Source organism: Xenopus laevis, chromosome 2S, assembly GCF_017654675.1.
Source record: "Xenopus laevis strain J_2021 chromosome 2S, Xenopus_laevis_v10.1, whole genome shotgun sequence".
NCBI classification, from domain to species: Eukaryota; Metazoa; Chordata; class Amphibia; order Anura; family Pipidae; genus Xenopus; species Xenopus laevis.
Window position 1 is genome coordinate 4,120,744 of NC_054374.1, and position 24,001 is coordinate 4,144,744.

General features: G+C 41.3%; 1 protein-coding gene across 1 annotated transcript in view; it reads left to right on the forward strand.

Annotated features, from left to right (window-relative positions):
* nek8.S (NIMA-related kinase 8 S homeolog) overlaps positions 1–22,631 on the forward strand; it is a gene marked incomplete at its 3' end in the record, with an annotated part of 42,554 nt that extends 19,923 nt beyond the window's left edge. Inside the window, 7 exon segments of the mRNA NM_001096769.1 lie at positions 1,761–1,837; positions 5,389–5,506; positions 7,620–7,770; positions 13,948–14,111; positions 15,988–16,146; positions 19,389–19,547; positions 21,980–22,631. Of these exon segments, the coding sequence (NP_001090238.1) occupies positions 1,761–1,837; positions 5,389–5,506; positions 7,620–7,770; positions 13,948–14,111; positions 15,988–16,146; positions 19,389–19,547; positions 21,980–22,005 (854 nt within the window).
* Positions 22,632–24,001: the final 1,370 nt, after the last annotated feature.

A 24,001-nucleotide genomic window follows, 5' to 3' on the forward strand; every position in this document is an offset into this window, starting at 1 on the left:
AGAGGCCTGGCCACGCTGCACTTTCTTGATTAGCCGGGCCCCCTGCTTTCTTGAGAGCTGCTGACTTCGGGAAGGCAGGGCGGGAGCACATGGGGAGGTATCTTCTGTCCATTACTTCCCCTTATTGGTCACTGAGTTTAAGTCCCAGCTCAGCTGCTCAGAGATTGGATAGCTGAGGTTTGAACTTCTCCTCCAGCTCATCCAATCACCATGCAGCTTTACCAGGACTTGAAATTCTGTGACCAATAAGGGAAGACAATGCTTCTGTAGTTGGCAGCTCACTTACAGCAGGTGGGCCACACTAATGAAGTAAGTGTAACATGGCAGGGCCCCCCTAAAGGTAACCCTTTGTGGTCCCTGTTGTGTGGTGGGGCCCTGGGCACCAAATTTTTTTTAAACTTCAGGGGGGCAAGTTTTTTTACATGGACGTTTAAGTGGGCCCTGGCCACCAATTTTCTTATAATGTGGGGGGGGGGCCCTGGCCACCAATTTTTTTCCCCATGTGGGGTCCTAGCTACCAATATTTTTTAATGGGGGGTCCTGACCACAAATGTTTTTTTCAATGGGGAGGCCCTGACCACCAATATTTTTTTATTAACATGTGGGAACCATAGCCACCAATGTATTTTCTTTTTAGTGTGAACCTGTAGGTGGGGCTTTTGGTGGGCGCAGCCCAGGAAATGTTTTCGTATGGGGCCCTGAGATTTCTGATGGCGGCCCTGATCACTCACCTCCTACCTCATTGGTGTAGAGTTAAAAGTAGGGATACACCGAATCCGCTATTTTGGATTCGGCCAAACCCCCGAATACTTTGCCAAAGATTCAGCCGAATAACGAACCAAATCCTAATTTGCAAATTAGGTTGGGTAGGGGGAAAAAATTTTACTTCCTTGTTTTGTGAGAAAAGTCACGCGATTTCCTTCCCTGCCCCTAATTTTCATATGCAGAGTAGGATTCGGATTAGGTTCGGCCGGGCAGAAGGATTCTGCTGAAAAAGGCCAAATCCTGGCCGAATCCCGAACCGAATCCTGGATTCGATGCATCCATAGTTAAAAGCCAGCTTTTATGCTCTGCTGCACATCGGTCACTGGGTTTTGAAGATAGAAGGAAGGAAAAGGATTGTTTACTATAACACATGTGAGCCTTAATGGTAGGGGTGCACCGAATCCAGGATTCGGTTCGGGATTCGGCCTTTTTCAGAAGGATTCGACCTAAACTGAGAATGAGACGGAAATTGCCGAAGCACCGGAAGAAGACACATATGCAAATTAGGATTCGGTTCAGTATTCGGCTGAATCTTTTGTGAAGGGATTTGGGGGTTCAGCCGAATCCAAAATAGTGGATTCGGTGCATCCCTACTTAAAGGAAAAGTAACATCAAAAAATGATAGTGTTTTAAAGTAATGAAAATATCATGTAGTGTTACCCTGCAAATGTGTTTGCACTTTCATTTTTTTATGTCACTGTTCCTTTAAGCGAGATGCTTAAAGTTTCTTTTCATTTTCACTATATTTTTCTTGTGTTAAGGTAACCCTGTTAAGTCCTAATGTGCTCATCAGAGAAGAGAAGCTTTGTTTCTCTTTGGCAGTTGATGTTAGACTGGTTTCTGATTTCTGTAGAAGTTAATGTTGTGTGACTACTTTCTGACTTTCTGACTGTCGGCGTTGTGTGACTGCTTCCTGCCATTAGCCTCAGATGTTCTCAATATTAAATGTTCTAGAAATGATGTGCAGCAGATAATGATTTTCTTCCTATTTCCAGACAGGGGTATTATTATGACATTTGGTAGTGGGAGCAATGGTTGCCTTGGACATGACAATTTTAATGATGTTACTCAGGTAAGAGTGATTTTCTATATACTGTATTTAACATGGTTATGTAGCACAGAGACACCAGCTTTTAGGGCCTTGTAGAGATATGCTACTGTAAATATTATAAAAATGAATTAAAAAAAACTGATGGTTATAATGCACTTAAAGGAATTGTTCAGTATAAAAATAAAAACTGGGTAAATAAATAGGCTGTGCAAAATAAAAAATGTATCTAATATAGTTAATTAGGCAAAAATGTAATGTATAAAGGCTGGAGTGACTGGATGTCTAACATAATAGCCAGAACACTACTTCCTGACTGTACTTCTAACTGACTAGCGTATATACTCGAGTATAAGCCGAGTTTTTCAGCCCCCAAAATATGCTGAAAAACTCTACCTCGGCTTATACTCGGGTCAAGCGCATAAACGGTCGCCGGCGTCTAAGAGTAGTCGCCCGCGCCTAAGAATAGTCGCCGGCGTCCAAGAATAGTCTCCAAGAATATTCACCGGCATCCAAGAATGGTCGCCGGCATCCAAAAACGAGACGCCGGCACCTCCAATGGGAGCAGAAACCCTCAATTTTTTGATTGAAACTTACCAGAAGCTGCTGCATTTCTCACCCTAGGCTTATACTCGAGTCAATAAGCTTTCCCAGTTTTTGGAGGTAAAATTAGGTACCTCGGCTTAGGTACCTCGGCGTATATACGGTACATTGAAAAATGTTTTATTTTGCACAGCCTATTTACCCAGTTTTTATTTTTACACTGAACTGTTCCTTTAAGTGTTATGAAAGTAATATGGTTATTTTCAGTATATGCCAATGATATGCTGAAGATCTGACATTACTTGATTATATTAAAGGATGCGTATTGCTATATTATCAACTAAAATTTAGTGCACAGAATTAGTATAAATGCTACAGGCTCAGTGCTTCATATACAGATCACATAACCAGTAATTCTTCTCTTGCCTTTATTCATATCTGCCATTCACATTATTATTAAGCATGTGCAGGATGCATTATTTTTTGTTTTAAATCATACAACAAAATTGAAATTTTCATATTTCCATATACGCACAACTTCCCTTAGCATTTCAGATATTGGTTTATGTGAACTGAATGATATGAGACATTTATTGGCTTTGTGCACAATTTGCATTGGACCATTATTCATTCCGCTACATTTTACTTGTACAACTCAATTCCCTCTCCCTCTAATCTTAACTCTTGCCTCAAAATCTTTGCACCTAATCCCACCTTTGCAACATCCCCTTACTAACCACTCCCTATTACAGCCAAATTATCTTCTAACATACACACAAACTGTTTCTCTGCAATGCCCTTACCTGTCACTGTCAAGTCACAGAACTAGTTACCAACCACATTTTTCCATTAGAGGTTGTCCAACTAGATGACATGCCATTTCTTGGTCAGCTTATAAGTCTTTATTGATTGTACATATTATACACTAAAACATACACAGACATACAGTGGAGTAACTACATATCACTGGACCCCACAGCAAATTATTTTTTAGGCCCCCAAAATGTCCTGTTTTACCAATATTTATTGAAATTGTATATAAATGAAAGACTCATGGGGCCCCTATACCTCTTGGGGCCCCCCTGCAGCTGCAGGGTCTGCTTCCTCTGTAGTTACGCCCCTGCAGACATACACTAGCACTGATAAAACTAAAACGTATTTGATATTTATTATTGACATACTCTCCATAATAAACAGTGAGAATTGCCTTTAAGGGTAAGGGCACACGCTGCTATTACAGGAGATTAGTCACCCAGCGATAAATCGCTTCTTCGGGCGACTAATCTTCCCGAACTGCCTTCCTGCTGGCTAGAATCTAAATCGCCAGCAGGATGGCACTCGGAGCGATTCGTTTTCCGAAGTCGCCTGAAGTTGCCTCACGAGGAAACTTTGGGCGACTTCAGAAAGTCAAAGCGATCCGACTGCCATCCTGCTGGCTAGAATGTAAATCACTGCCGGGAGTTCAGGGAGATTATTCGTCTGAAGAAGAAGCGATTTGTCGCTACGCGTCTAATCTCCCGAAATAGCAGCATGTGCCCTAGCCCTAAAGGACAACTAAACCCAAAAATGAATATGGTTAAAATGCCATATTTTATATAGTGAACTTATTGCAGGAGGCTAAAGTTTGAGCTTGTCAATAGCAGCAATGATCCAGGACTTCAAACTTGTCACAGAGGGTCACCATCTTGGAAAGTGTCTGTGACACTCACATGCTCAGTGGGCTCTGATTGGCTGTTGAGAAGCTAAGTTTAGGGCTCGTCACTAATTATCCAGCAGAAAATGAGCTTCCCTGGCTGTAATATAAGCTGATTGAATGCTGATTATTCAATTCTGATGCTAATTGCGCTGGTTTCTGTGCTGCCATGTAGTAATTATGTGTATTAATTACTAATCAGCCTTATATTGTGACATTTCTATTCTATGTGTACTGTATATTGTGAGTGGCTCCCTAAGCTCAGTAAGTGACAGCAGCACAGAGCATGTGAATCAGTGAATCAGCAGAAAAGAAGATGGGGAGCTACTGGGGCATCTTTGGAGACACAGATCTTTACTGCTAAAGGGCTGTGGTTGCCTTGGGCTGGTACAGAAGCACAAAAACATCATTTCTAACTACTTCTTTAGTTAGACTTAAGTATGGCATCCTGGTGTGATTATTGCGTAAATATGGAATTGGTTATTGAAGGAAGTGAGTAAAAATACAAGAAAGTATGTGATAATACCCTGAGGGCAAAGTCACATGAGGTAATTACAGGCTCTTTCACTAATTAAGTCATGGCCAGATGCCGACAAAGGTCAGGGACAACCCTGGGAACATTAGTGCTTGACTGGTACATTGTGATTGCTAGCCAATGAATCAACAATATCTTAATAAACATGAGTAAAGATTGGTGCAATTAAGGAAGACCGAGTCCCTCCACTTGAGAAACAATTGAAGAATGTCTGTCCTGCAACCTTCGATTTGTCTGATTGATGCTGGGGGCTATAGTTCAACACATCGGGGGCTGCAGTTTAAACATCATGGATAGAAATGCTGAAAATATCCATCACATACTGTGCAATTTTTAAACGTTCTCCTAAGGTTTAGGCCAAACCCTTAAACGGGCAACATTCAGCTGTTCCTGAGCCAGTGTCAAGACTGACACCCCCGTGCTGTTTTGGTCATAGAGAACACACTGTCCCATGTACTGTAGAGTCATTTTCTGTGGAATATTCACCAAATGTGCCATAATAATTAGTTTGAGTTGACTTTAAATAATAAACTCCCAGCCAGTCTCCAGTTTCTATCATATTACCATTCATGTGTCTTATTCCTGATCCCAAATAAAATGATTATCTCCTCAATCCTGTTATAATTCTAAGAAAACAAAATCACTATCTTAAAAAGTCTAGATAATTCCTGTTTATATGGAAGAGACTTGCACTGGGCTGTCAGTTTTGACGTTGGTGAGACAGTGACCTTGCTGTCAGACATATTGTGAGTATATTCTGATTTAGCGCTGGTTTGAGTGAAGCTTTCTTTGCTCTTCCCACAGCCAAAGATCGTGGAGGCTCTCCTGGGCTATGAGATAGTTCACGTGTCCTGCGGGGCTTCACATGCCATTGCCGTATCCAATGAAAAGGAGGTGTTTTCCTGGGGCCGCGGGGACAATGGTGAGGCTTGTGCTCATCTTTCTGCACCTAAATCTTTGCCTTTCTCTGTAAACTTGTCATTATCACACAGATTATGCAGAACACACATCACGTCTTGTTAACTAATGTTTTTCCCCATGAACAGCTTATTGGTGCGTACATGAAGCCCAGAGCAATACTGGGTGATTCAGTGTAGATGGTGGCAGCAAAGTGGCTTCACTATATATATATATATATATATATATATATATATATATATATATATATATATATATATATATATATATATATGATTTGACAATGGTTATTGTGACGTAAATATTATTATTATTATTATATATAAGTGATGTTGGATTGTCACCTGGCTACAAACTGCCTCTTCTTCGGACGACTAATCTCCCCGAAAAGCCTTCCCGCCGGCTAGAATCTAAATCGCCGGCGGGATGGCACTCGGAACGCTTTGTTTTCAGAAGTCGCCCGAAGTTGCCTCACGGGGAAACTTCAGAAAACTATGTGCTCCGAGTGCCATCCTGCCAGCGATTTAGATTCTAGCCGGCGGGAAGGCTTTTCGGGGAGATTAGTCGTCTGAAAAAGAGGCAGTTTGTCGATGGGCAACTAAATTTTCCCGAATCTTAGCGTGTACCCTTACCCTAAAGCTCCCCATAGACGCTACGATTCTTCTTGCCGAACGACCGATTTTTAGTGAAGTCCGACCAATCCTTTGAAATTATTGTGCGGTTAGTGGGATTCGAACGATCGTACATCTTTCGACTTTTCGGCCGACATCTGTCAGGAAATTGATTGGCCAGGTCAAATAAATCTTTGTGGGTCCCAGTGCAATGTATCTATGTTTGCAGGGCCAATCAAGCAGCTCCCCTTTGTTTTCCTGCCAAATTGGTCTTTTTAGTTGATGGTAAATTCGTACGATCGTTCTGAGAAGATCGTGGTCTCACGATGAGGATCTGATCTTTTAAAATTCTCAGCATCTATGGCCAGCTTAAGTCTACTAGAAAATTATTTAAACATTAAATAAACCCAATAGGCTGCTTCTTTTTCCAATAAGGATTAATTATATCTTAGTTGGGATCAAGTACAGGCTACTGTTTTTTTATTACAAAGAAAAAATAAATCATTTATGAAAATTTGGATTATTTGGATAAAATAGAGTCTATGGAAGACGGCCTTCTGTAATTTGGAGCTTTCTGGATAACGGGTTTCCGGATAACGGATCCCATACCTGTTCATGGTAGTGACGTTTTTGCACTTTTTTCAAACTAACTTACTATGTATTTACAATGGTTGTAAAGGTATTTGTATAATATTTGCTGTTGTGTCTCTTGCTGTCTACTGCACTGCTGGTTCTGACTATTCAACAATGTATGAACTGAGAAACCTTTGAAGAAGAAGGCAAAAACCATCGGTGAGCTGGTTTTGCTCCATTGTTTCAAGAACTACGATTGCAGAAAGTGACAGGCAGATACTGCTCTTCAGTGACAAATAGCTTTAAAACATTTAAAGGAGAAGGAAAGTTTAAAACTATGTAAGCTTCATCAGAAAGTTCTATATAAATACACCAGTAAACCCTCAAAGTAATGCTGCTCTGAGTCCTTTGTCAAAAGAAACAGCACATTTCTTTCCTTCTATTGTGTACTCATGGGCTTCTGTATCAGACTAACTGTTTTCATCTTAAACCTCTTTGCCCTGGGCTTGAGCATGCTCAGTTTGCTCCTCTCTCCCTCCCTGCTGTAATCTGAGCCCAGAGCTATGAGTGAGCAGGGAGAGACTCAGGCAGGAAGTGATGTCACATCAAGCTAATATGACAGCTGCTATCCTAAACAAACAGTGAGAGCTTCTAGAGCTGATTACTCAGGTATGATAAAGCATTCTACAGAATAAATATAGTGTTATAGCTTGTACTATTGTGGCTAATGTATTGGCAATAAACTGTTTCAGTAGCTTTCCTTCTCTTTTAATGTGAATGTATTTTAGAAAGATGCTTAGAATTACAATCTCTTTCATTATGCTGCTGGTTGTATTTTTGGTTTACATCGCCTTTAATATATAGCCTTGCCCATTGTATCCAATGATACATTTATGTTCTAATTGCTGCAATTTCCATCGTTTCTCTTGGCAGGGAGACTGGGTTTAGGCAGTCAGGATTCTCATAACTCTCCCCAGCAAGTCCACATCCCACAGGAGTACGAAGCGCAGAAGATCGTGTGCGGCATCGACAGCTCCATGATACTCACAGTTGCCAATCAGCTCTTGGCCTGTGGGAGTAACAGGTGAGCATTCCATCTTGCTCCAGGGCAGTCAGAACACCCCATTCTGCTGTCAATTAAAAATGAAAATTCAAGTTAAATAATTCATAACTAAAAAATGCGCTTTGGAATGAGGAATGGAATTTTTCCTTTTTAATATATTCAATGACTTTGTGTCAGAATGATTCTATCAGACATACTTCCCTCTGTTAATTCATTGGGTACAAAGGGTGTTTGGCAAACGCCACTCCTTGTAGGTGTTCTGGCTAAACAACACATTTCCTGCAATGCCTGAGATATGAAGCAAATCAGCCGGCGTAAATAGGGTGTTGTTACACAGATTTGCTATCATAGCATCAATTAAGCTGCTTTACACAGATCCAGTCCTGTTCTTTTCTTTACAGTGGATTTACAAACGGCCATCTTGCTGCAAAAGGTGTAGTCTACACTGGGGTAGCAGTGTTTTTATAGTTTTTGAATAATTTGCCATCTTCTTCTGACAGGGGCGATTCTTGCTATAATGCCGCCCGAGGCGGCCTTCTTTCGCCGACCCCACCCCTCCCCACGGCACTAAACTTTACAGCGCACATGGATGTCACTGACCCCATCTAAAAACAAATGCTCAGTAACAGGGTTGGACTGGGGGGCCCGGGGCCCACCAGGGCTGCTTCCTTAGGGCCCCCTCCGCGCGTGTGCACAATAGGAGCGAACAAGTGCACTATGTTTTTGCAGCGACTGAAGTGGCTCAGGGTGTGAATCTGGGCCGACGAGGCCCATAATAGACAGAGGTCCACTGGGTTCTTTTCCAGGAGCCCTCCGGCCAAGTCCGACCCTGCTCCGTAAGATTACAAATGTATTGTTATTGCTACTTTTTATTACTTGTCTTTCTATTCAGGCCTCTCCTTTTCATATTCCAGTCTCATATTCAAATCAGTGCATGGTTGCTAGGGTAAATGGGACCCTAGCAACCAGATGAAATTGGAAACTGGAGAGCTGCTGCATAAAGATCTAAATAACCCAAGAACCACAAATAATAAAAAACAAAACCAACTGCAAATTATCTTAGAATATCCCTCTCTACATCCTACTAAAGGTTAATTTAAAGGTGAACAACCCCTTTAAGAGAGGGGCTTATTCATTTCAAATGTATAATGAGCTGCTGTTTTTTCCTGTTACATCCTAAAGTTGCTGTTTATACTAGGGATACACCGAATCCAGGTTTCCGTTCGGGATTCAACCAGGATTTGACCTTTTTCAGCAGGATTCAGCCAAGTCCTTGTTCCTGGCCGAACTGAATCCGAATTCTAATTTGCATATGCAAATTGTGGGCAGGGTGGGAATTCATGTGACTTTTCGTCACAAAACAAGGAAGGAAACAAATTTTTTCCACTTTTTCCTTTACCACCCCTAATTTGCATATGCAAACTAGGATTCGGTTCGGTATTCGGCTGAATCTTCCACAAGTGATTTGGGGATTAGACCGAATCTAAAATAGTGGATTTGGTGCATCCCTAGTGACAAGTGACCCAGCCTTCTGATGGCTTGGAATAAATAAGGAACGGCAACTTATGTATAAATTCCAAAATTAATAAAAGCTCTTTTCTGTTATTCAGAATGATATAAAGTCATTAACCTACCTGCACCTTTGGGTGGTATAAAACAACCGCTTTATAGAGGTTGTTCTAATATTCATGAATTAGGCATTTGAATATCTATTGATTAAAAAGAGATTTCATACCAGTTCTAGTCCATATTCCGAATTCTTCCAACTTTGTGCATTTCTCCCACGGTCACATTATGTCAAGGGAGCAATAAAAATGACTGAAAAATGTGATCATGCAGGTCTGTGGCACACTCTCAATGTAAGTTGCTTTAACATCTGCCTGCAAGGGATTGGCTAGCTGCAGTTGCGATTCCGGTGAAGAATCCGCCTGAAGCAGCTCCTGTCTTGTTTTTTTTTTCGTTGTACAGTAACGAATTTTTAAAAACATTTTTTTGATGTTACTGGTCCCTTAAACTGTATGATTCCAGTAATGCAGATGCAGTCAGGGCGCAGGAGGGACAGGGCTTTTAATGCTGGATTTAGGGTGGATCATGGTTCGGGTGCATAATGATGTTTGACGTGGCAAGTTGGCTTTGTGAGGATGGTGGAATGTAGGAATTGTTTTTGCTTTATTGGTGTCTACTAAGTGGGCAGGATCTATAGCTCTGTGTTATCAAGTCGGGAGTGAACTAATAACTGGGCCGTCATTGTCTCTGAGATCCTTGCTAAGTAGTACAGGGCTCCATGATTTCTGATGGTGGCCCCGGCAATCAGTATTTCGTATAGAACAATAACCATGTTTACTGCTCATTAAAATACAGATTGCTTTAGATTTTTTACCGTTTTTCTGCCCTGGAATGATTTGTTCCAGCACATAAAATAAAAGCACTGATCTTGAACCCCCATATAACAGTATGGTGTGCCACCGCTCAACATATAAATACATTCATCTGCTTTGTTACTTGCAGCAGTGTTAATAAACGCTAAAAAACAGGGGTGTTCAAAAGGTAGATTGGGATCTACCAGTAGACCCTTCGGGTCAGGGCACACAGGCAGATTCAGGGAGATTACTTGCCCGGCGCAAATCTCCTCTTCTTTCGGGGCGACTAATCTCCCTGAACTGCCTCCCCTGCCTTCCCGTCGGCTAAAATGTAAACTGCCGATGGGATGGCACTCGGATCACTTCAGCTTTCCAAAGTTTCCTTGTGAGGCAACTTAGGGCGTCTTCGGAAAACGAATCACTTGGGGGCCCATTCACTAAGCTCGAGTGAAGGATTCGAGGAAAAGACGTAGAATTTTGAAGTGTTTTTTGGGCTACTTCGACCATCGAATGGGCTACTTCGACCTTCGACTTCAAATCGAAGGATTCAAACTAAAAATCGTTCGACTATTCAACCATTCGATAGTCGAAGTACTGTCTCTTTAAGAAAAAACTTCGACCCCCCCCTAGTTCGCCATCTAAAACCTACCGAACTCAATGTTAGCCTATGGGGAAAGTCCCCATAGGCTTTCCTAAATTTTTTTGGTCGAAGGATATTCCTTCGATCGTTGGATTAAAATCCTTCGAATCGTTCGATTCAAAGGATTTAATCGTTCGATTCAAAGGATTTAATCGTTCGATTCAAAGGATTTAATCGTTCGATTCAAAGGATTTAATCGTTCGATTCAAAGGATTTAATCGTTCGATCGAAGGATTATTCCTTCGATCGTTCGATCGCAGTATTTGCGCTAAAATCCTTCGACTTCGATATTCGAAGTCGAAGGATTTTAATTCCCAGTCGAATATCGAGGGTTAATTAACCCTCGATATTCGACCCTTGATGAATTTGCCCCTTAGAGTGCCATTCTGCCTGCAATTTACATTTTAGCCGACGGTAAGGTAGTTTGGGGAGATTAGTCGCCCAAAGAAGAGGAGATTTGTCGCTGGACGACTAATCTCCCCAAATCTGCCTGTGTGCCCTGACCCTTAGGTGGTGATCAGTAGATCTCAAGACACTGTCAACAAACAGCTTGTCTAAATCACCCTCCTGTTTCATTCTTTTCATTCAGATATTTATTATGTTAAGGTTACATAAGAAATCGTTTTTTTGTCAAATATACAATTTTCGGATAAATAAATATTTAAGTAATATTTTCTATGGAACAGAATTCTAACAGTGCTGTTATGGATGTAGATCATAATGAGACAACTTCACTAAAAGTAGATCCTGCATTAGTAAAGTATGGGCCCTCCTGTGTTAGGATTAAATGTGCCCCCTAATTTTAGTTAGCACAGCCTGAACTGCATTTATATCTTCTTAAAGCTTTTTATCTGATTAAAATAGCAACAGGCATTGCATTTATTACATTAGTGCATATCTAAATTTACTGGAAGCAGTTATAAATTATTCATGAAAAGTATATATATGTTAACTGTGCTACTTAAAAGCAGCATTAACTTATCAGCTAAGGAGGGAGGCTCAGAGAATAAGGAAACTGTTCCAAATAGCAGGAAAGCTGGGGGGGGGGGTTAATGGTTTGCATTGCATGGAATTAACCCACAAGCTTTTTGGTAGATGAAAAATTCGCCCAAAAAGCTTTTTCACTCCTGTGACACAGACATTTATTTTATCATCCTTTCCCCTAAGACCCTGTGCCCTCCTCCTGGCTCAAGCATGGCCCTAATGTTCCCACTCCTACATGAACAGACATTTGGATTCTATTCTGTCTTCCACCACATTCCATTGTTCTTTTAATTATACCGAAATAATGCCAAGTCAGCTGCCTTTGACCCCCCTGTACTTGTACCTGCCATACAACTTTGTTCTTATTCCTCGACTTAAAAACCTCTGGAATGTGTTATCTTCTTTTGGATTAACGGCTATCTTATTGCCCAGAAACTTCTTTACTCAATGCAAATGCAGCTTTTTGGGTAGGACTTCATGGACGATTTCCGCGTGATCCGACGCACTGTGCAAAAGTGCAGGCGTCACGTCGGATGCAACAGAAATAAGGTAAGTAATGGAAATGTCTGATGAAGTCTCAGCATTGATCCGACACTACACGACTGTCGGATGCAGACGCAGCGTCTGCATCCGACAGTCGTGTCGCGGCGGATCAACATTGCGACACCATCCGACAATGCATTCACTTACCTTATTTCTGTCGCATCCGATTTGACGCCTGCATTTTTGTACAGCTCCAAAATCGTCCGTGCAGGGGGGCCCAGGTGGGATAGGGGGCCCCATGAGGTCTTAACTAATGAACAATTATAATATATATTGGTAAAACAGTGCAATCTCTGGATATAATGGGGACCCTAAAATTCATTGGCTGTGGGGCCCAGTAACATCAAGTTATACCAATGTTTAAAGAAATCATCTTTTTCTATTTATTTAATATATATAATTTTCAGTTTCTCTATATCCTACAGTTTTTATTGATTCCTACTCCCTTTATGAAAATTTACATTCTCTATTCACAAGTAATAATCCCCAGCTCTGCTGATGTTTAGGGTTTATGAATCCTCTGTATAGTTTGTATAGCGCAAGGAACTGACAATCGAAGGACTGCAACAACGAACTGGACAGGAGAGATTAGAAATAGAGGTACATTAGAAAAGAGCTGTAGGTAAAATATACCGGAGCAGAGCAAAATGATGCTTAATAAAGAAGTATCGTAAATACTCGAGTATAAGCCGTCCCGAATATAAGCCGAGGTACCTAATTTTACCTCCAAAAACTGGGAAAGCTTATTGACTCGAGTATAAGCCTAGGGTGAGAAATGCAGCAGTTTCTGGTAAGTTTCAATCAAAAAATTGAGGGTTTCTGCTCCCATTGGAGGTGCCGGCGTCTCGTTTTTGGATGCCGGTGACCATTCTTGGATGCCGGTGAATATTCTTGGAGTCTATTCTTGGACGCCGGCGACTATTCTTGGACGCCGGCGACTATTCTTGGACGCCGGCGACTATTCTTGGACGCCGGCGACTATTCTTGGACGCCGGCGACTATTCTTGGACGCCGGCGACTATTCTTGGACGCCGGCGACTATTCTTGGACGCCGGCGACTATTCTTGGACGCCGCCGACTATTCTTGGACGCCGCCGACTATTCTTGGACGCCGCCGACTATTCTTGGACGCCGCCGACTATTCTTGGACGCCGGCGACTATTCTTGGACGCCGGCGACTATTCTTGGACGCCGGCGACTATTCTTGGACGCCGCCGACTATTCTTGGACGCCGCCGACTATTCTTGGACGCCGCCGACTATTCTTGGACGCCGCCGACTATTCTTAGATGCCGGCGGCCGTTTATGCGCTTGACCCGAGTATAAGCCGAGCTAGAGTTTTTCAGCATATTTTGGGGGCTGAAAAACTCGGCTTATACTCGAGTAAATACGGTAGGCAGAAAATGTTATACATTGTGTTTTGGGGTTCTCTATCAGCCCCCACAGCCCTTAAGCAGGGAAGATCTATGACTCTGAAGATGCCGATATTCACAAGGGGCTGGAGGAGAGAGGCACATTCACTGGGATTGCTTGTGCTCTAAATAAATTATCCTTGTCTGGCCATCCCATAATGCATGAGTAATGTTTTTGTATAATACTTACTAAGAAGTGACTATAACCTATCTAGAATTACAATCAACTTTATTTCTTTGTTATGTTTTGGCTTTGTTAGATTTAATAAACTGGGACTAGATCACATCTTATCTGCAAGTGAGCCTTATTCAGAGGAGCAGGTGGAAGAGGCCTATACCTTCACTCCCATCCAATCAGCACCTCTGAATCAAGAAGCCATCCTGTGTGCAGACGTAGGCACCTCACATTCAGCAGTTGTAACAGGTGAGTAGTACAAAAATATGACAGGGGCATAACTATGGAAGAAGCAGACCCTGTTACTGCTGGGAGCACGGGAAGTATAGGGTCCCAGTGGGGCATTGATTGATAAGCAGTTTCATTTAATTACCCTAAAATGATTTTGCTCTGGGGTCCAGTAACTTCTTGTTAAGCTCCCCATAGACGCGACGATTCTTCTTGCCGAACGACCGATTTTAGGGAAGTCCGACCAATCCTTCGAAATTATCGTGCGGTTAGTGGGATTCAAACGATCGTACATCTTACGATTTTTCGGCCGACATCTGTCAGGAAATTGATCGGCCAGGTCTAAAAATCTTTGTGGGTCTCAGTGCAATGTATCTATGTTTGCAGGGACAAGCAGCTCCCCTTTGTTTTTCTGGTAAATTGGTCTTTTTAGTTGATGGTAAATTTGTACGATCGTTCCGAGAAGATCGTGGTCTCACGATGAGGATCTGATCTTTTAAAAATCTCAACATCTATGGCCAGCTTTAGACCCGGACATATGGGCAGCGTTTCAATTGTATTTCACCGAGGAATATTGCTCCACATGTTACTGACTTCTGCTACTGCCCTCTTGAAGCCCTCTTCATCCCATAACAGCCAACTGCTTTCAGGCTACCAATGTGAGATCACAGTTAGATCTTCTCCTTGCAGTAAACTGTCATAATTCCTTTCAACTTTTTTTCCCTGCCAACTTCATATGCGCTATATTGTCTAGCATATACATTTCTGTGTTTAAGAATATGAAATAGAATGCCTTGCCTAGCAACTGTTTTTCTGGAAGGGCCCTTAAAGGGGAACTATCGGGAAAATTAAAATTTAATATAAGCTTCATCATACTGAAATAAGAAACATTTTTTTAAAACAAACAATTAAAAATTCTTTAACGTTTCTGAAATAATCAAGTATATCTTCACTGTCCCTCTCTAAACATCTGTTTCTCTTTATTCTCTCTTCATTCAGCAGTTGGGTGTCAGATATTCACTGACAGTTAGATCCAATATATCTTATAGGGGGCTCCTTTTGCCTAGAAGATGTATTAGAGCTCACTCTATTAAACTCACCAGACATCATGTCTCTCTACATGCAGAAGTTGTGCAAAAGGCAGTTATTTTGTTTGTATTGGAATCAGTTATCTGAGTGAGCTCAAATAACTTCCTTGTTATTGTGACAAAAAGTCATGTGATTTCCCTCCCCACCCATAATTTGCATATGCAAATTAGGATTCGGTTCAGGCGGACAGAAGGATTCGGTGAATCCGCACCCAGCTGAAAAAGGCCAAATCCTGAATCGAATCCTGGATTTGGCGCATCCCTAATTATTATAGGCACTCATGATTTATGGGAAAAGTGTTGCTATCCCTTTACTTTGTCTTTTTTCCTGTGAAGCAGGGTTGTAGCAGTGGTGACTCTATATTGTTTTTATTATTATCACATGTTGTGCGACTCTTTACAATAGATGTGGTGTATACACATAACAATACAACCGGGATTACTGATGAACCTTAGCCTGAAGTGTTTGAGAAACTATAATAAGATGAAGCAAATCGTGTGACTAAAGGGCAGTTTTAGGCACAAATGTTTGGAGTAAGAGGGGGACATGGATTTGTATGTTTGCAATAGGTTTATAATCTATATATTTAGATTTAATAGGCTTATAACTGCCAATCCTTTTGAATGACTGGCCTTTGTGCATGGATAGTAAGTCGCATTACTAAAACTTACCTTCCAGTTGACACAGTGCCAATAATGCAAACACACATATATATATTTACCTGTTAGATGTGTGGGGGAAGGGATTTGACTTGAGGTGAGTGCAGAATTTTATGAGCCATTTTTTAACATCAGTGTCTCTTTTTCAGCATTGGGTCAGTGTTACACCTTTGGCAGTAACCAACATGGACAACTCGGCACCAGTGTGCACCGAAACAGCCGCATGCCTTGCCTTGTGACTGCTCTGCAAGGTCTAACGGTGACAATGGCGGCATGCGGGGATGCGTACACTGTCGCAGTGGGTGCAGGTGAGTGCAACAGGAAATTTAATTTGTAATCTTATCACGCCCCGCTTTCGTGACCTCCGAAACATTGCACTCCGCATTAAAACACGCACGGCAGTCTTGCTTGCATCAATCCTGTGTGCCGTTGGATTTTATTCTATGGAACTGTTCTTGTGAAGCGGCCGAACCTCTACATTTTGAGCACCAGGTACCTTTACCATTAATTTTGATAGGGAGTGCGAGAGCCAAATCTGTTGGAGTGACTCTAAAGGTGGCCATACTGTAAAGATCTGCTCCTTGAGGTGGACAATATCAAGCAGATCCAATCATTTGCCAATGACTAGCCTATAGTTTCTGCTATCTAGGTACAAGTGCTGCATCTATAAGCAGAAGCGGTCCTGAACCTGATGGAAAAATCAGACCTGACTGATCAACGTATTTATAATTTTTGGCTCCAGATTTTTAAGCTTTTATTGGCTTATGCATCGCCACCTTAAAGGGATACTGTCATAGGAAAAAAAAATTTTTTTCAATGCATCAGTTAAAGGAAAACTATACCCCCCAAACAATGTAGGTCCCTATAAAAAAATATTGCATAAAACAGCTCATGTGTAAAGCCCTGCTTCATGTAAATAAACCATTTTCATAATAATATACTTTTCTAGTAGTATGTGCCATTGGGTAATCATAAATAGAAAACAGCCATTTTAAAAAATAAGGGCCGCCCCCTGGGATCGTAGGATTCACTGTACTGTTTGTTAGGTCACATGGGCCAATTAACAGACAGAGTTGTGTCTTTTCTTCCTGTTACAGTTAAAGGAAAACTATACCCCCAAAATGAATACTTACGCAACAGATAGTTTATATCAAATTGAATGACATATTAAAGAATCTTACCAAACTGGAATATATATTTACATAAATATTGCCCTTTTACATCTCTTGCCTTGAACCACCATTTCGTGACTCTATCTGTGCTGCCTCAGAGATCACCTGACCAGAAATACTGCAGCTCTAACTGTAACAGGAAGAGATCACCTGACCAGAAATACTACAACACTAACTGTAACAGGAAGAAGTGAGGAAGCAAAAGGCAGAACTCTGTCTGTTAATTGGCTCATGTGACCTTACATGTGGTTTGTATGTGTGCACAGTGAATCTTACGATCTCAGGAGGCGGCCCTTATTTTTTAAAATGGTAATTTTCTATTTATCATTACCCAATGGCACATACTACTAAAAAAGTATATTATTATGATAATGGTTCATTTACATGAAGCAGGGTTTTACACATGAACTGTTTTACTCAGTATCTTTTAATAGAGACCTACATTATTTGGGGGGTATAGTTTTCCTTTAATAGTGCTGCTCCAGCAGAATTCTGCACTGAAATCCATTTCTCAAAAGAGCAAACAGATTTTTTTTATATTTAATTTTGAAATCTGACATGGGGCTAGACATATTGTCAATTTCCCAGCTGCCCCCAGTCATGTAACTTGTGCTCTGATAAACTTCAGTCACTCTTTACTGCTGTACTGCAAGTTGGAGTGATATCACACCCTCCCATTCCCCCCCAGCAGCCTAACAACAGAACAATGGGAAGGTAACCAGATAGCAGCTCCCTAACACAAGATAACAGCTGCCTGGTAGATCTAAGAACAGCACTCAATAGTAAAATCCAGGTCCCACTGAGACACATTCAGTTACATTGAGTAGGAGAAACAACAGCCTGCCAGAAAGCAGTTCCATCCTAAAGTGCTGGCTCTTTCTGAAATCACATGACCAGGCAAAATGAGCTGAGATGCACCTACACACCAATATTACAACTAAATACACTTGCTGCTTCAGGAATGACATTTTATATTGTAGAGGGAATTATTTGCAGTGTAAACAGTGTCATTTAGAAATAAAAACAACACCATAAAAATCATGACAGAATCCCTTTAAGTTTTAATGTAAAAGGGGAATTAAAATGTTTTTGTAAGGGTGCATTTCCCTTAGATAAGTCAGTGGGATATTATAGTTTGTGTCCGGAAGCATCACAGTTACAGCTTTACTTATAATGTTCACTAGTGATCACTATGATTTCAGATTTCTTATGGCAACTCTGTTTAAAGTGTATCAGAGTTTAATAGCTATATAAAAGGGTTCCCTCAGCAAAAACACAAACTGTGGCCTCCTCGGCCTGGTGCATGCTCTCGGAGATGTAACCCATGATCCTCTGTGGTTGCACATGTGACCCTCTCTCCCTGGTCTCCCCCCACAGTCGTGAGATCTGTAGTTACACTTATAACTACATTAAGATGATATCTAACTCAGGAATGAAAGGGAAATCTGTTAGGTTGAAACTGAATTAATTATGATTTTATACATAACTTGCAAACATTGCTTTTAATGTTAGAGACCAGGGACATTGTCACTTCCAGCACAGGTATATGTTATCCAGAATGCTCGGGACCTGGGGTTTTCCGGATAACGGATCTTTCTGTACTTTGGATCTCCATACCTAAGGGTAAGGGCTCACCTGGAGATTTGGGGAGATTTAGTCGCCCGGTTACTGATCACCTCTTCTTTGGGGCGACTTCAGAAATCGAAGCGCCGCGAGTGCATTGGCGCAGGCGTTTTTTCATTGAAGCAGATGGAAGACACTGGGAAGCAGTTCGTTAAAAAATGTTGGGATAACAACAGCTGCACTACTGTACAATTGGCATCCTTTTAAAGGAGAAGGAAAGCTACTGAAGCAGTTTATTTCTAATAGATTAACCACAATAGTGCAGCTATAAGACTATACTTATTCTGCAGAATGTTTTACCTTACCTGAGTAATCAGCTCTAGAAGCTCTCTGTTTGTTTAGGATAGCAACTGCCATATTAGCTTGTTGTGACATCACTTCCTGCCCTCTCCCTGCTCACTCATAGCTCTGGGCTCAGATTACAGCAGGGAGGGGAGAGGAACAAACTGAGCATGCTCAAGCCCAAGCCCTGGAGGTTTAAGCTGAAAACAGTTAGTCTGATACAGAAGCCCATGAGTACACAATAGAAGGAAAGAAATGTGCTGTTTCTTTTGACAGGGGACTCAGAGCAGCATTATTTTGAGGGTTTACTGGTGTAATTATACAGACCTTTCTGATAAAGCTTATTTACTTTTAGCCTTTCCTTCTCCTTTAAGCCAAGCTGTGGTTAATGGGTAATTAGAGCTCAGCTACAGTTTGAATCCCACTTTCCCATTAAAACAATTAGCAAATCCTTTTTTACATTCACATTGCAGAGGGCCAAGTGTTCACGTGGGGAAAGGGAGCGAGGGGTCGTTTAGGACGCAGAGACGAGGGAATTGGGATACCCAAAATTGTGCAGCTGGAGGAAAGCCACCCCTATGTTGTGACATCAGTCGCTTGTTGCCATGGAAATACTCTCTTAGCTGTGAAACGTAAGTAAATTCCTTAATTATGTATATGTGAGTAACTTGGGTGCTGTTGGGCAATATAAAGCATAAATAGATATGTGTCATGTACATTTATTTACATTTACAGCACATACTCACGGAAAGAATAGCCAAGAGCAGAAAGTAATCATCTCTTCCCTGTAAAGCAGTGCTGGCTGCTGTTTAATTATAACACAGGGATTATCATTATTATTATTATTATTATTATTATGGATACAGATATAGCAGGCCTAATACATCTATCCCAGGATCATTAAACACCCTTTTTTATGGGAAAACGGTGTGTCTGTGTGTGACAGATGCCCCTCTGCACATTTGCTTGATTGTAATATTTTGGGCCCACTATGCATTAATTCAAGTTATGCGTGTCCAGTATATTTATTTCCATCACATTTGTGGCTTGGAACCAATATATATTTAGTATGCTTTTCTATCAAACTGGTGGCTAGAGGAACATTTTCCACTATATATTACTATATGTGTGGGTTTGCTTCTCCCGGCTACCTTGGGATATAACAGGGAGGTAGAAAGTATATCAGAGATACCAACCCTGATTGGAACTTGTCTATTGACCAACCACAACCTAGTTCTGCCCTACCTCCCTATCTCTGATTGGTTGTTCTGGACGGTTTTGGATGATGTTTCTGTGCATTTTAAAGGAGAAGGAAAGTCGTTAATCACTTGGGGGTAGGGTTCTGGAAAAAAATACCGGCCTTCCCATATATTTATTATTTTTTTCCTATTAATAACATTGGGATCAACCATCATTTTTACCGGCCAGGTAGCAACCCTACTTGGTGCTGTCAAATGTTAAGCACCCTAAGTGAATGTATTGACTTACCTGAAACCCCAGGCTGGTGCTCCTATCAGCAGAAAACTGCACCGGCCCGGGGTTATACCAGTGAGCACCACAGAGAGATCCTCTTTATGATAACTAAAAATTTGGCTTTTTTCATTCTACTGCGCATGCGTTTGTCCTGGAAAATTTGAAGAAAGAAGAAGCCGGAAGATTAGCACTCCGTGGTGCTCACTGGTATAACCCCGGGCCGGTGCAGTTTTCTGCTGATCCGGCCCAGGGTTTCAGGTAAGTCAATACAATCACTTGGGGTGCATAACATTTGGCACCCCCAAGTGGTTAATGACTTTCCTTCTCCTTTAATACATCAGGTGAGGGTTTGGATACAAATTACTGACAGTGGGTGAGGTCTGTTACCGTGGGTGTTATGGCGAAAAGGGACTCCCACAAAATGTTGATGAGTTGCTCTTGTCTGTAATAATTTTGTCTATGACCTGAGTGATTTGACTGTAGCTGCCTCCCTAGACTCTACTTGACTCTCCATATTTGCCTGTAAAGAGTCAATTTACACTTTAGATATTTATTCTCAATACCTCTCCCTTTGAGTCATTTAAGGTTAGACGGGATACATGTTATTTACTCTTTTGGGTTATCCAGTATTTATATTTGTCCTAGGATTATTTTATCTAACTTTTTGTGTATTTAGGCACAATGACAGCATTGCTTTAGCAGCGCCATTCCTCTGTTATTATGCAATTGTTTTTAACTTTTATATGATCATTTTGTTGCCAAAATTACTATCTTAAAGGGATACTGTCATCGGAACATGTTTTTTTCAAAACACATCAGTTAATAGTGCTACTCCAGCAGAATTCTGCACTGAAATCCATTTCTCAAAAGAGCAAACAGATTTTTTTATATTCAATTTTGAAATCTGACATGGGGCTAGACATTTTGTCAATTTCCCAGCTGCCCCTGGTCATGTGACTTGTGCCTGCACTTTAGGAGAGAAATGCTTTCTGGCAGGCTGCTGTTTTTCCTTCTCAATGTAACTGAATGTGTCTCAGTGGGACATGGGATTTTACTATTGAGTGTTGTTCTTAGATCTACCAGGCAGCTGTTATCTTGTGTTAGGGAGCTGCTATCTGGTTACCTTCCCATTGTTCTGTTGTTTGGCTGCTGGGGGGGGGGAAAGGGAGGGGGGTGATATCACTTCAACTTGCAGTACAGCAGTAAAGAGTGATTGAAGTTTATCAGAGCACAAGTCACATGACTTGGGGCAGCTGGGAAACTGACAAAATGTCTAGTCCCATGTCAGATTTCAAAATTGAATATAAAAAAATCTGTTTGCTCTTTTGAGAAATGGATTTCAGTGCAGAATTCTGCTGGAGCAGCACTATTAACTGATTCATTTTGAAAAAAAATCATTTTTCCCATGACAGTATCCCTTTAATTTTACTCTTTCCTTTTAAACACAAACTACAGACACGTGTGATCAGTACAGAACAGTAATGGGTTTGCTGTATGCCTGCTAATAAGCCAAGTTGTTCTCACTGTGTGATGTGCCTTGTCCATTCTGTTTGTCCTTGTGAAGTCATTTTTTGTTTCTTTGCTTTTTCAGCAAGTCTAGAAGATATTTCTGTGTGAAGCGAGGGTCTCGGATGGATGTCGGGACACAAGTCTCTGTGTGGGAAGCTTCCAGGGACAAGTCACATTCCAATAAGCCTTCCTTATGATTGATCTTCCGAAGCAGCATTGCCTTTCCCCGAGACACAGAGTAAATAGATCTTATGTCTGACAGGCTTGGGCATCACAGCTACACAAATGTCCAGGTCCGGACTGAGAATTAAAATAGGTCCTGGCATTTCAGGTACACAGAGGCCCAATCAGCCCACACAGAGGCCCAAACAGCCCCCACCAGCCCACTAAATACTGACTTTCTATGGCACCTTATAGCAGCCCCTCTGGCATTTGCCAGAACTCACAGATTGCCAGTCCGGACCTGCAAATGTCACTGCCCAAAATGGTGCCACAGTAGATAGTAAAGCAATGAGGAGCTCCGTTACCTTCTTACGGGGCATTTGTGTGAAGTCTTTCCAGATTGAAATCCCCCTGTTCTTAGTAACATACATTATCTGTGTTGCTGGGGGAGGACAATGTTATTATATGCTACAATAGCTGATTATTCCCCCACTATAGTATAGGAACCAGCAATAACTCTCACGGATAGGGAATCTTTTGCCAAAAATGTCATAAACTTGGAACCTTTTTTTGGATCCTGTCATCGGAAAACATGTTTTTTTCAAAACGCACCAGTTAATCTCGAGCAGAATTCTGCACTGAAATCCATTTCTCAAAAGAGCAAACAGATTTTTTTATATTCAATTTTGAAATCTGACATGGGGCTAGACATATTGTCATTTTCCCAGCTGCCCCAGGTCATGTGACTTGTGCCTGCACTTTAGGAGAGAAATGCTTTCTGGCAGGCTGCTGTTTTTCCTTCTCAATGTAACTGAATGTGTCTCAGTGGGACCTGGATTTTACTATTGAGTGTTGTTCTTAGATCTACCAGGCAGCTGTTATCTTGTGTTAGGGAGCTGCTATCTGGTTACCTTCCCATTGTTCTTTTGTTTGGCTGCTGGGGGGGAAAAGGGAGGGGGTGATATCAGTCCAACTTGCAGTACAGCAGTAAAGAGTGATTGAAGTTTATCAGAGCAAGTCACATGACTTGGGGCAGCTGGGAAATTTACATTATGTCTAGCCCCATGTCAGATTTCAAAATTGAATATAAAAAAATCTGTTTGCTCTTTTGAGAAATGGATTTCAGTGCAGAATTCTGCTGGAGCAGCACTATTAACTGATTCATTTTGAAAAAACATGTTTTTTCCCATGACAGTATCCCTTTAAAGTTTAATGTTCTTGTCTCTACTGTTTCGGTCTGGCAGCTCAGTGATCCAGGAGCATCCGAATTGTTCCAATTTATAGAGGAAATAAGGATGGACAAAAGGGATTTTACCTATGCTGGGGCCCAGTAGGAGATCATCTGATACTCTGATATGCCAGTCTGTTCCCAAACCTTTTTATAGCAGCTAGTAATCACTCCATGTGATCTATGCCAAAATCTCATTTGCATAGAATCAATCCATCATAGAGCTTGTCTGGGTTTCATATCAATTAATCATAAAGGAGTGGTGAAGTTCCAGGTCCTTCTCCAGGTGCAATAAGGGACCAGATGGATCACGAGGATGCTGTGCACTTAAAGGAGAACTAAACCATAAAAATGAATGTGGCTAAAAATGTCCTACTTTATATAGTGAACTTATTGCAGGAGGCTAAAGTTTGAGCTTGTCAATAGCAGCAATGATCCAGGACTTCAAACTTGTCACAGGGGGTCACCATCTTGGAAAGTGTCTGTGACACTCACATGCTCAGTGGGCTCTGATTGGCTGTTGAGAAGCTAAGCTTAGGGCTCGTCACTAATTATCCAGCAGCAGAAAATGAGCTTCCCTGGCTGTAATATAAGCTGATGCTACAGGTTTGCTGATTATTCAATTCTGATGCTAATTGCACTGGTTTCTGTGCTGCCATGTAGTAATTATGTGTATTAATTACTAATCAGCCTTATATTGTGACATTTCTATTC